Here is a 12,917-nt window from a genome sequence, read left to right as displayed (position 1 = left end):
AATAAGATTAATTTTAAAATGTATTTCTTTTCAGTGTATTTATTTTTGTAAATATAATATATAAAAAGTAATATTCCATATTATAGTGTCCATTTTTCAAAAATATATATAAATAAGCAAACTATTCTAAATTTATTTAGCATTTTTATTAAAATATAGTTTATTATTAAGTTAGGATAAACAAATAAATATATAATTATCAAATTATGAAAGAATGATTGAGTAAACAATTTAGCCAATATTATCTTTATTAATGTAAAAAGAATAATAGTGTATGATTTTTTAAGATATTGACTATTTATATAGAAAATATTTACTATGTTTTATTTAGCTAATATTTTGACATCACCTTATGTGATTATAATATAAAAATTAAAAAAAAATTTTCCATTTCTAGTGTGCTGCTCCTTAAAGGTGAAAATATATTGTAAAGCAATTTTTGCTTAACTTGAAAACTAAAGAAATCAATAGTGTTTAATACTCTGGTGAAAAATGACTTAAATAGAAATTTTATAGAAATTAGGCAAATTTGGGAGGAGAAAAACATATAACTTCAATTATGATCAAGTGAAAAAGAAACCTTCCATTAAAATAGATAATTAACTAATAAATTTTTATTTTTTAAAACTTAAATGTCCAAAGTGTTTTGTTATTAATTTGTGAAAATTTTAAGGATTTTTTCAAAACATTTTGGACACAGACTTATATATAAATTTATTTACCTATTTTCTTTCTTTTAACATTTTTGTTTTCAATATTTATATCTTTTAAAACTACAATTAATCGTCTTTCAACTAAATCAAAGTTTGAATTTTAAAAACTGTATAAAATATACTTTGTTCATCACCAGCCTTATTATTGAATCCTCTTCTTTGGTCCTCAAGATTATTGCTACTTTTATCTTTAGTTTTTTTCATAAAGTCTTTAATGCTTAAATTTTTAAATCGCAAAGTCATTTTATTTAAATAGTGATTTTAAACTCGGCTTACAATATTAAATTTGTTAATTTTCAATTAATAAATCTTTATATTTATTTAATTAGGGTTATATAATAATTTAATTAATAAAAATCAATTAAACTTCAATTGTTAATGCTAAATTGATATTTAAACATTATGCATGGTTTTTATTTTTAACAAAGAATTTGATTGCAAGCTGACATAGTGAAAATATAATTTATATGTATTAATCTAATCTAATAAAATTTAGATAGTCTTATTAATTTTTAAATAATAAAATTAAATCTATATATTACTTAATAGAATTATAATAAACAGGGGACAATCAAAAAAAGTTCTTTTTAGTTTAAGGGGATATTAAGGAACCATTTTAAAAAAAAAATTTTTTTGCTTCAGGGGGCTATTCAAATTTTTTAGGGGGCTTGAGTCCCTGCGTCCCCTTCCCCATAGTGACGCCACTGCGTTTAACAACATTACTTTAACAGATCTTCAATGTTAATCGATTTTGATTATTTTTCTAAGATGGTCTTAAATATTTTTTAAATTTAATAATAAGAAATTGAATAATACTAATACATATTACTAACAAAAATATATTCACCCACTCTACTGAAATAATATCCCGTTCCATTACTATTATATATATATTTTTAAAAATCAAACTACCTTATCAAGGTAATTTAGGGTAATTAGGTTTTACTACCATTCTTTTATCATCCTTCTCTTCTAATTATCTAAGCCATCATTTTGATTCGAATCATATCTGCAACCAGCGTCTACATGACAGGAATTGGATACAAACCCCCCTCAAACACCTATGCCTTCCCTATAATAATTGCACACCCTTCGGTGCCGATGTTTACCAATTATTAATTACACCCTTTTAATTATAATGATACTCCTTTCAGAAATTTTACAAAGGATAACCTAAATTATTTTATCTCTACTACCAACTAGTGTTGTTAAGCTAACTCAATATTTTAGTCAGAAAAAATATTGTCTAAGCCTCGAGATTTCGTTAATATATGTCTAGACCTTTTTTCCTTCTGTGAGCAAAATCTGTAGTTTTCTCTGGATAAAATATTGAGTTAGCCGTTTTTAAAAATCGGCTCAAAACGAGCCGTTTAACAACACTACTACCAACTATTAATTGTGAATATGGAGGTTACTTTTTTAGATAATGAATTCAAATAAAAACTACCTCATTTAACATGAATGCATAATTATAGCATTCAGCGGTTAGGGAGGGCAGCGCAGGGGCTGGAGCCCCTTGAAAAATTTGAATAGCCCCCTAAAGTAATAATTTTAAAAAATTTTTAATGGCTCCTTAATATCATATCAGAACCGAAACGGAAAGTATCTGCGAAAGATCTTCTAGGGTACGTATGGCAATTCATTTTCAAAAACATAGAATTATATAAATTAATATCTTTAAATATATTTTTATGATTGTTCACTGAACGATTTCTTTTATAATTCTATTAAGTAATATATAGATTTAATTTTATTATTTAAAAATTAATAAGATTATCTAGATTTTTATTATATGAATACTATTTTAATTATTAGATTAGATTAATACATATAAATTATATTTTCACTATGTCAGATTGCAATCAAATTCTATGTTAAAAATAGAATATCAATATCACTCAGTAAATATGCATTAACAGTTGAAGCAGGGGCGTCGCTAGCTTTTACAATCTGGGGGCTCTATTTAAAAAAATTATGGGAATCTTCGCCCCCCATCCAGAGTGATATCATGAAGGTATTGGTCCGATCCATTTATCTTTGTTTTGTCATTATACTAATTCGTTTTAATATTTCGAAAAATTTTCATATTTTCTATAAAATTGTAAAATAAAGAACAATATTAGCAATATTCTCAACTTAATATTAGCAAGATTCTATATTAGTATTAGCAAATATTTTTCTGTAGCTTAAAGGCAAAGGTAATTCTTTTAAAAATATTTTACATAATAATATTTACATATATATTTTTCTATAAAATTGTAAAATAAAGTACAATATTAGCAATAACTTAGTATTAGCAAGATTCTATATTAGCAGGCGCATACGCTGCGGGGAAGGGACAAGGGGACAACCCCCCCCCCCCCCCCAAAGCTAAAAAATGCAGATGCCGGATTATATTTTTCAAAAATATTATTGTTAATATTAATTTATATTTGTTAATATTAATTCCTATCTCATATATATTTAATTACATTTATTTATTTACATTCATCTTCTAATTTATTTTATCAATTAATTTCGATTTTAAGTTTTCCTTGGAGTAATTTACCTATTATTTTCAAATTTTGGTGGCGTATTATTTATCTAAATTTCTAGTCAAATAATAATTATCTCTGAAACTCCTTGTCCAACAGGGAGAAAGAAATTGCAAGCTTGTTCAACGAAATCGAGTCTCCGCCATCAAGCATAGCATTTTTTATGGAGTTAGAAGATCCTATTATTAATGCTATTACTGAAATATCACAATGGCTTGAAAGAAATTGTTTCTTTTTACTTTCTGCTCCTCTTCTTTCTTTTAAATTTGCCTTCTATCTCCCTTCTTTTTTCCTTCCCCTCTTTTCCAATTCTAGTAAATTCAATAATCGAGTCTTTTTTCGATGAATACTCCTATTGTACCATTCTATTAGTCATTTACTACTTTATTTTCTTATTCAATTTGAATCCATATTTCTTCGAATTATTCTCCGAATTATTTTACTTATTCAGCTTTCAATTCAATTATTCTATTCTTTCGAATTCTCCAAAATTAAATTATTCAATTTCATATTTTGACTCTTACGAATATACTTATATCTATATTCACCAAATTCCGAATCCAATATGAATACGAATATATTTAATCCTTCGTAATTGCTTATTGGTCTAACTGTTTGATTAATCTCGTCTCTTCTTATTCTCTTCTCATTAATTGATCCTCATGTCTGGTCATACTAACCTCATTAACCAATGCTAAATACGTTCAAATTCCTGTCACCTTATTTATTATTCCTTTCACACATCTATTTACTCCCGTAAACATTCTTACCCATGCCGCACGACCCTCTATGAATCATGCATAACGCTCTGTTCTTTCTTCCCATTCCCTATCAGTTTTCCTTAATGTGTCTAAACTGGTTCTCCTTCCCAAAAATATTTCTGATAGTGTCCTGCCCTTATCATTTATACTATTATTGTAATACAACCACAAAATACATATTTCTCTCCCCCTTCTCTCTACTTCTTTTGCCATGACTTCAAACCCTACCATCAGCTCCGCTTATCCATTAGAACTTGGATGGAATGGTGGTGATAAAATGTGTTTAATACCTGAAACCTGTACAAAATTTACTAAACTTTTCACTTAAAAATGCTGGCCCTCTTTCTGATACTAATGCTTTATTAACCCGTATCTACCCACCCACAACTCTAATTTCTTTATAGTTATTTCATTCGTTAACCCCACCACCCTTTCCTATACTGTCCATTATAAAAATTTATCCTCTAAAATATAAATTTTTCCATATATATTTCGAAAAAATTATACTCTCTCTCCTGGGCAATTCGATGGTTACCAATTACCCTTATTATTTATTATTGGTATTTTAGCCCATTTATTACATGTTTCACATCTTCTACTTATTCTCTCTATCTCTTCATTCATTCCTGGCAAAATACTCTATAATATAACTAATACCAGAATAACAAAATAACTAATTTCAATTTACCAAATTTTATTTATTCAATTTCACTTTCCAAAAATGAATAAATTATTAATTTCATCAATAATCCGATATATATATATATATCTAATATTTTATAATTGACATTTTTAAGAATTAATGATATTTTTTATTCTACACATATATGTATACTATTAATATATTACTATGATAAAATGTCCACCCCTAACGGGCCAAGAACATGTAATACAGCAACATATATACAATATAAATATATACTAAAATTTACTACACATAATTTCTTTCACTCATTTTCAGGTTGTAATAATTTCATTTCTTCCATTTCAATATCCGTATATTCCATATTTGATTTGGTATTACCAACGTTCACATTCTTCTTTTCAAGATCCGGTATCATTATATAGCCTGGGTTCCTATCCATGCGTATCCTTCTTTGCTTTGGATTTAACGTATAGCTTGTGTCAATCTTTGTAACTTTCATGGTTCCCTGATATCGTATTGGCGGCCACACTCTATTCCCATAATATTTTCTCCTTGACTCCAATTCATTCACTTTGTTATAATCAGTCTTTCCTACATTTATTTGTTTTTCCTTCTTTTGATTATAATTTTTCGAACAACTCGGAATATTATCAGACACCTCTAATTAATCACAATGAATTTTCATTTTTTTAATAGATAAGACGGAACCTCACACTCAGTAATCAAATGCTCTTTGGAATGGCAACGGAAACATTGCCGTCCAATAATATATTTATTTTTTGAATTCCATTTTTTGTTATTAATATTAAATACCATATTCCAAAACTCAAAACACTTGATCATTTGTTTCGATATCTTAGGAATAATCACTATTTTAAGGTAGAAGGAACCACAGTCCATAATATTAACTCTGTTTTGTAGGAATTCATGAATAATATAAAACAAATTTTATATATACATTTCTTTTCGATTAATATTAATTTTCTTAAAATTTTAACTTCAATTTTTTAAATTTAATAATTTACCACAAAAACAAAATTTATAAATATATATAATTTTTTTAAAAATTATGAATTTTAAACCCCTTTTTTTAAACATATGTTAAAAATCATCTTTTATATTTTCTTCTATATCCCTATACTCTTTATTAATAAACAACCAACTTAAGCTGATTTATATATTTAAATTACACAATTTTCCTAATATCAACTTAATTAGTAAACAACCAAATTAAACTGATTTATATATTTGATTAACAAACAAATTTTGTTTTCATCCTCATCAAAACAATTAATATATTATCTCCTTTTAAACACATTTTAATCACTTTTATAAAAATATTTTTTTTCTTTACCATATTTTCACTTATGATATTATCTTTTCTCCCACATTTTAAACTCTTTTATAAAAATATTTTTCTTTCTTTACAAATATTTTTACTTATGCTATTATCTCTTTTCCAACACATTTTAACAAAATTGATCACTAATTATAGATGTAAAATTCCCGGGAAAATTGGTTCAGGGGAAATTTCCCCGGGAAAATTGGGGAAAAAAGGGAAAATTGGGGGAAAAAAACGGGAAAAAACGGAAAATTAAAAAATAACCACAAAATATACTTTAAACCTTTCATTTTTTTATGGAATAACTTTATTAAATTTGGGGAACTAAGGGAAAATAATATAATTAAACAAAGACAAAAATAAATACACTATAAACATCATTTTTTGAATAACTTTATTAATTACAAAAAGCATGTATCAGAAATTACATTTAAAATTCTTGGGATGCTAATGAAATAGCATCAATATCTTCATCACTTGAAATTGAAATATCATCATTATCACTTGATATTGATAAATCGGAATCTGAACTCTTTTGATGATATCCCGAACTTGATGTATTTGTATGATCCTTTAAATGTATGTTATGCCTTATTGATATTAATTTCTCGACTCTTTCATTTTTTATTCTATTTCTCGTTTTTGAATGAATTTTTCCAAATGCTAATCAGACTCTTTCTGACGAGGCACCTGAGGGTGGTATCGAAAGACATCTTACTGCCACTTGACAAAGGGGTTGATTTGTACACAACCCTTTCCACCATATGAGTGGTTTGGTATGGATTGAGCTCTCCCATATGCCAGCTCCTTTATAGAAACCTTGTTTTGAACGATATTCTGCTAAATTACCCATAATTTTTCCAATATCGCAATTAATTTGGCCTGAAATAATATTTATTATATTTAAAGCTGCTGTTAATTCACGGTCTGTTAATTTCACACCATAATATCGAGGATCCAGAAGATTTGTTGCATAATGATATTCTCGGCAACAAAATTTTTTTCGTTTTTTAATATGCATCTTAATACTTTTCAAATCATTTTCATTAAAAATAAAAGTTGTTGAATTGAGTTTATCTTTTATGTCCCAAAATATTTCTGGAACGTCAGATAATACCTCTGAATCCGATTCTACAAATATAATTTTCTTATAAATAAATTCCAAAAAGGTCAGTACAGACTCTAATTTATCCCAGTATCCTTCTTTGTCTAATATAATAAGCCTTCTTTGTTTATTTGTAAATAAACTAGAAATTGCAATTTCTTGCAAAACTTCCTTATTTTTTACAACACTTTGCAACATTATAACAAAACCTCCCCATCTTGTCGGACTTGGAATTTTTAAGGAAGATTTATATACTTTCAATATTTGCCTTTCTTTAAAAGTTGCTAATAAAATACCATGAAATTTTATATATTTAATTATTTGCTTGGTTTTTTTGATGATCTTTTCAATAAAAGGTATTTGGCATAAATCTTTAATAAGCAGATTCAACCCATGTGCGGCACATCCAAAGCATTCAATATAATTATATTTTGCCTTAACAAGACTCCAGGCCTTTTTCATATTCTTTGCATTATCAGTTACTAGTGAGATAAATTTTTGACAACCAATTTCTTCTATTACCTTGATCAACTCAGATGCGATATATTCACTAGTGTGAGCACTGGAACCTGTGTCAATGGATTTAAAAAAAATTAGTTCTGGAGTCATTATTATAAAATTAATAATGGACTCTCCGCGAATATTTGTCTAGCCATCGCTTATGAGAGTAAAATCTTTTAAATTATTGAATTTATTGTTAATAATATTTTTCACTTTAATGTATTCAAAATCTAGTAATGTTTTACTAATTGCATGTCTAGAAGGAATTTTATAAGCTGGACGCATTAATTTTAAAAAATTGATGAAATATTTATTTTCAACTAAATTAAAAGGGCAATTTGACATAAAAATAGCCAATGCCAAAGCACTGTCAAGTTGCGTTTGATTTTGTTCGGTTATAGTGTCGAAAAATTTTTTAATTTTAGATGTGCCAGCATTAAAATTATTGGTATTTTCTTTAACCCTTCAATATTCCGGTGGGGTGGAGGAAACCCCAGGCATGCTGGAAATGATATTGCATAAAAACGGTTAATTATCATGATCTGGATTCTTCAGTAGCTTCATCAAATATATCTTAGAATCTATATTCCAAATTTCACATATTTTGGTTGAGTAGTTTTTAACATATAAGCATTTTGTGACTGCTTGGGGTTTGTGAGACCCCACCGGAGTAAATTCGTAATTTTTTTTTAAATTTTTTTTTAAAACTTTTATAATTATAAATATATACCACTATATTATAAAATTTATTAAAACGAAATTTGAATATAACATATTTTGAATGAGATATATGAAATTGAAAACACAAATATTTTTTCTGATGGAGTTATTTTATGTTTATTTTCTCCAACAAACTTTTTAAATTATTTATATCATATACTATGATTTTTGCAGATTCTGAAAGTAAATATAAAATATATAAATGTAATATTTTTTTTTGAGGTAATTTGGATAATATAATTAATAGTGAGGATGAAGATTTTATGTATGATAGTGATCATGATACACAATCTGAATTAGATGAAGAAGAAGATATATTAGCTGAAACAGATAATAAGCTTAAGTATTATTTAGGTAAATATAAAATCATTTATCATAGTATATTTCTCTTTAAAATTAGCTAATGTTTTGACTTGTTCATAACACCAAAAATGATTGAAGAGATAATTTATCATACCAACCAAAAAATTAAAATTGTAAGTCAAAATTATAATCAATATGAAAGTTCTACAAAAGAAGTTGATATAACTGAATTCAAAGCATTATTGGGAATTCTTTATTTAGCTGGAATTTTTAAATTTAAATCAAAATATGTCTGATTTATGGAAATCTGATGGGTTTGGAATTGACATATTTAGAGTAACGATGCCTCTTAAAAGATTCAGATTTCTAATTCATGCAATGAGATTTGATGACATACTAACAAGAGAAGAGAGAAAGGTGGTAGACAAAGCAACACACATTAGAAATAAATATTTTTGTCAAATATGCAAAATATAAAATTTTTTATTATATTACGTCATAATTAAATCTTTAACTTATCTTTTATACCTGACACGTCAACGTGATATAAGATTATTTATATTCTGGTATTAACTGAAGTCATTTATATTAAAAAAATTAGTATATAGATGATTACCATATATCTAAATATTATTTTCATATTAATATAAATAAATATTACTTTATATATATTTAAATATTTTATATATAATTATTACCTTGTATATATAATTAAATATTATTAGGACATCATATTAATATTACATAAATTATCATTTTAATTTTTTTTAATTATATTAATACTAATAAATTTATAAATAGGTTTTAATTTTATAAATAATTAAATTATTAGTTAAATATTGTCTTATTATATAAATATTTTAATAATTAAAATTAAAATGTTAAAAATGTCTAGTTTGTATTCACCATTTTTCTTTTTTTTGTCGCAAAATCAGCTGTGGTAATATTTAAGCCCCGAATCATATGCTGTCAAATATAACAAGATAGACCTCAGGCGTAAATTATAATATGACGATACGATATTATTTGTTCGAAATAGATGACCCATATGGTTTTGTATACCTCAAAATTTAAATGAAAGAGGTAGGGGACAATGTCGATGCTTTCACTGAAATGACATCTATTAATGAATCAATAGACAGTTTGAAAATTGAAAATGAAAATGTAATTCAAGAAAGAGGCTCATGGGGGCATAGAATGGAGTTTCTTTTATCATGTTTAGGATGTGCTACTGGATATAGCAATATATGGAGATTTCCCTTCAAATGTTATGATAATGGAGGAGGTAATAAAAATAGTATTGATATTTTCAACTTTTAAGAAATTTAATGTATCAGAAAAAATATGATTCTCTGGCTAATACAGAGAATTACTTGTAATAACTAAGGTTTCATTTGTTTTTTATGTTTAAGAATATTTCTGGAATTCCAATATATTTTACCAATATTTATTTATTAATAATAGTTATTATCAAATTTATGTTAAAAAACATGATAATATTAACAATAACATAAAAATAAATAAATAGGAGAAGGCCATGTTAAAATATTTGTTTTCTACCTTAAATTCAAGAATAAGGAATTTAATAATCTAAAACATGATTTTTATATTAAAAATGTAAACTTTTTATTGCAAATTTTTTTATTTATACATTAGGTTTGATAAATTATTATTTTTTGGTTAAAATTTAAGGTTTTTTTATTAAAAATAAAATTGTTCATATACCTTATTATGAATACCTAACAGTACTAGCTGTTAGATGTAATATTTATACATTACCTAATGAAGTATCCCATAAGTCAGAAAAGGGAGCATGAAAGAATGACAATACTACAATAAATTAACTATCAAAATAATATTTATCCATTCTTAAAATAAATTATATAAGACATTTTAAAATATTTTTAAATATGTCAATTATTTGTTAGGGAACGAATGTAGCAATGCTTAAATTTATTGGATTGTAATTTTTACGAGAAGGTTCAAATTTAATATTTCTTCACCCCAATGAGATATAGAATGAGTTTAAAATTATAGGGATTGCAGTATAAAGGTAGTATAAATACCAACATTTCTCAAAATAAAGTTTCAATTTTAAAAATATGGTAAAATATGTCTAATTTGGGCACAGTTGGGACAAAGATTTTTCCCCAACTTAGATAGTTGCCCAAATTATCAAGTATTTTTACTTTCTAATAATAGTTAATAGGAATTCAATTAGAACAAAATTGATTATATTAGGGAGTTGCCACCAAACTAGACAAGTTTACTGTATTTATAGAATACAGCTTTTTTCATTTAATTTTAATAATATTTCCCAATATAGTTTATAAAAAATATGTAATGTTAAATTATTTTTTGATCCTATAAGGATAATAGTCCTGATTCCAGTATGAAAATTTATACACAATATCATATAAAATTATGTAATATTAAATTATTTTGTTTGTTTTTAAGGATAATGTCATGATTTTTAGTATGAAAATTTTAGGATCATTTAAAATTAAAAAATATTTAAATACATGACAAAAAATTGGATCAGACTGCTAAATCATTGTTTTTAATTTTTATACATAAAAAGAAACCAAATTCTGCTTATTTATAATGTTTAAAACTTTTAAATTGTTTTATAAGAAATAATAGTTAATAATTAGTAATCTGCATCGGGCTTAATTTTTCAAGCCCGGCCCGATTTTTTTTAAAAGTTATGCTGGCCTGGTCCAAACCCGAAACATTTTCTAAAAAGTTTTGCCGGCCCGGCCCAAACTTATTTAAATGTAGAAATTAATTTTTATAATTACTCAAAATAAAAAACATGTTATGGCGTCTAGTTCCATAAATAAAATCAAATATTTTTATTTTACATAAAAAATTCAATATTAAATTGTTGAGCTACTTTTTATTTTTTTTTTTTTTGTAAGAAAATATTATATAAAATTACAATAATAAAATATATCTAATATAACAAGTCATATATTAAAAATGAGTGTAAATTTTAAAATATCGATGGCTCTAAAAAGAGCTTAGAGTAAAAAAGTACCTAAAAAACATGTATAATTATGTTTAAAAATTTCTAATTATATTTTTTGTTTTAGGAAGGTTGACTCGCGTTTTTCGTTTGTTATGTTAAAAATTTTACGTGCTAAAATTTTTAAAAAAGAATATGTTGATTGGGAGAAATTACCATTAGTTGAGATGACTATGGGTTGAAAAATAAAATTATTTAATATTGAGTATTTATTGATTTTTTTATTTTCGCCATTAGTAAGAGGATTTGAATTAATTGATGAGGGAAAGGAAGAGACACAGGTAGCGTCCCAGATTAGGGATTTCCCATTGGACCAAGGGATGCAGGTTAGACCGTCAGGTCTGAGGCCATCTTGTAGAGAGAGGTTTGTAGGTTCTAGAATGTTAGGAATTTTAGCTTTATTGAGAGCATTATGGATGATTTTATATATTGCTTTATGCCGGAGGTGGCGACCTTGGCTACGGGAGCAGTTTAGGCCGTGTCTTGCGTTTGGTTGTACGGGTAGGTTGCAAAGGTGGCAAGTGTGTGAATGTGTTAGCGAGCATCCTAGTCTGAATCCTATGGTAACTCTCAGTTGGTCATTGGTTAAGAGATTATCAAGGGTTAGGCTAGGAAGTGCCTCGAGCCATTCATATCCGCCATATTTATCGTTTAATTGAAGTAGTTGAATATCGCTAATATCAGAGGGGTTAAGATTATTTTGAAGTTTCTTTATAAGGGGTTCCAAGATTGATTTATTAGAAATTTCGGTTGGGAATGTTTGACCGTCTGGGGTTAGTAGATTCCATTTTTCGATTGCTACTGTTAAGAGATCGTCATTGGGAGTTATAAAAGATGAGATCGCGGAATTGAGCGAAAGGCGATTAGAGATAAAAAGAGATAGGGAGAGTAATTCTAAGGGGATTAGGTCGATACCGCCTAGTTTAGCGGGTAATTGAGCAAGGTGCCAATTAAAGTCTGATAGTGGAAGATTAAGGATCCTTTCCATTAAGGTCTTTAAGCGAATATTATGCTTGGTGAAAAATTCTGAGGAGGTAAATGAGGAGGATGAGTGGAAGAGGTGTGAGATTTTAGGTAAATATAGGCACTTTTTTAATAGATAAAAAAGTTGGTGCGATGGGATATGATTGATGAACTTTTCCAAGTTTTGCAACTCGAAGAAGGTTTTATCGATAGTTTTTTCCGAGATTTTATTATTTAGTAGTGGGGAGCCCAAGAGTTGGATATCGTCGATTTCGATAATATTGTAATCTTTAAATGAATC

At 26.5% G+C, this 12,917-nt stretch overlaps 1 protein-coding gene across 2 annotated transcripts in view; it reads left to right on the top strand.

The window, feature by feature from the left end:
• Positions 1–9,520: 9,520 nt before the first annotated feature.
• The window catches only part of LOC135925205 (sodium-dependent proline transporter-like), a 30,421-nt gene continuing 27,024 nt past the window's right edge, over positions 9,521–12,917 (top strand). For both annotated transcript variants that reach the window (XM_065460418.1, XM_065460419.1), the window contains exons 1-2: positions 9,521–9,621; positions 9,665–9,910. In XM_065460418.1, coding sequence (XP_065316490.1) covers positions 9,700–9,910 — 211 coding nt within the window. In that variant the 5' untranslated portion in view covers positions 9,521–9,621; positions 9,665–9,699. The remainder of the gene's footprint in view (positions 9,622–9,664; positions 9,911–12,917) is intronic.

Source organism: Gordionus sp. m RMFG-2023, chromosome 2, assembly GCF_954871325.1.
Source record: "Gordionus sp. m RMFG-2023 chromosome 2, tfGorSpeb1-WG-v2, whole genome shotgun sequence".
NCBI lineage: Eukaryota > Metazoa > Nematomorpha > Gordioida > Chordodea > Parachordodidae > Gordionus > Gordionus sp. m RMFG-2023.
This window is presented reverse-complemented; position numbering and strand designations above follow the sequence as displayed.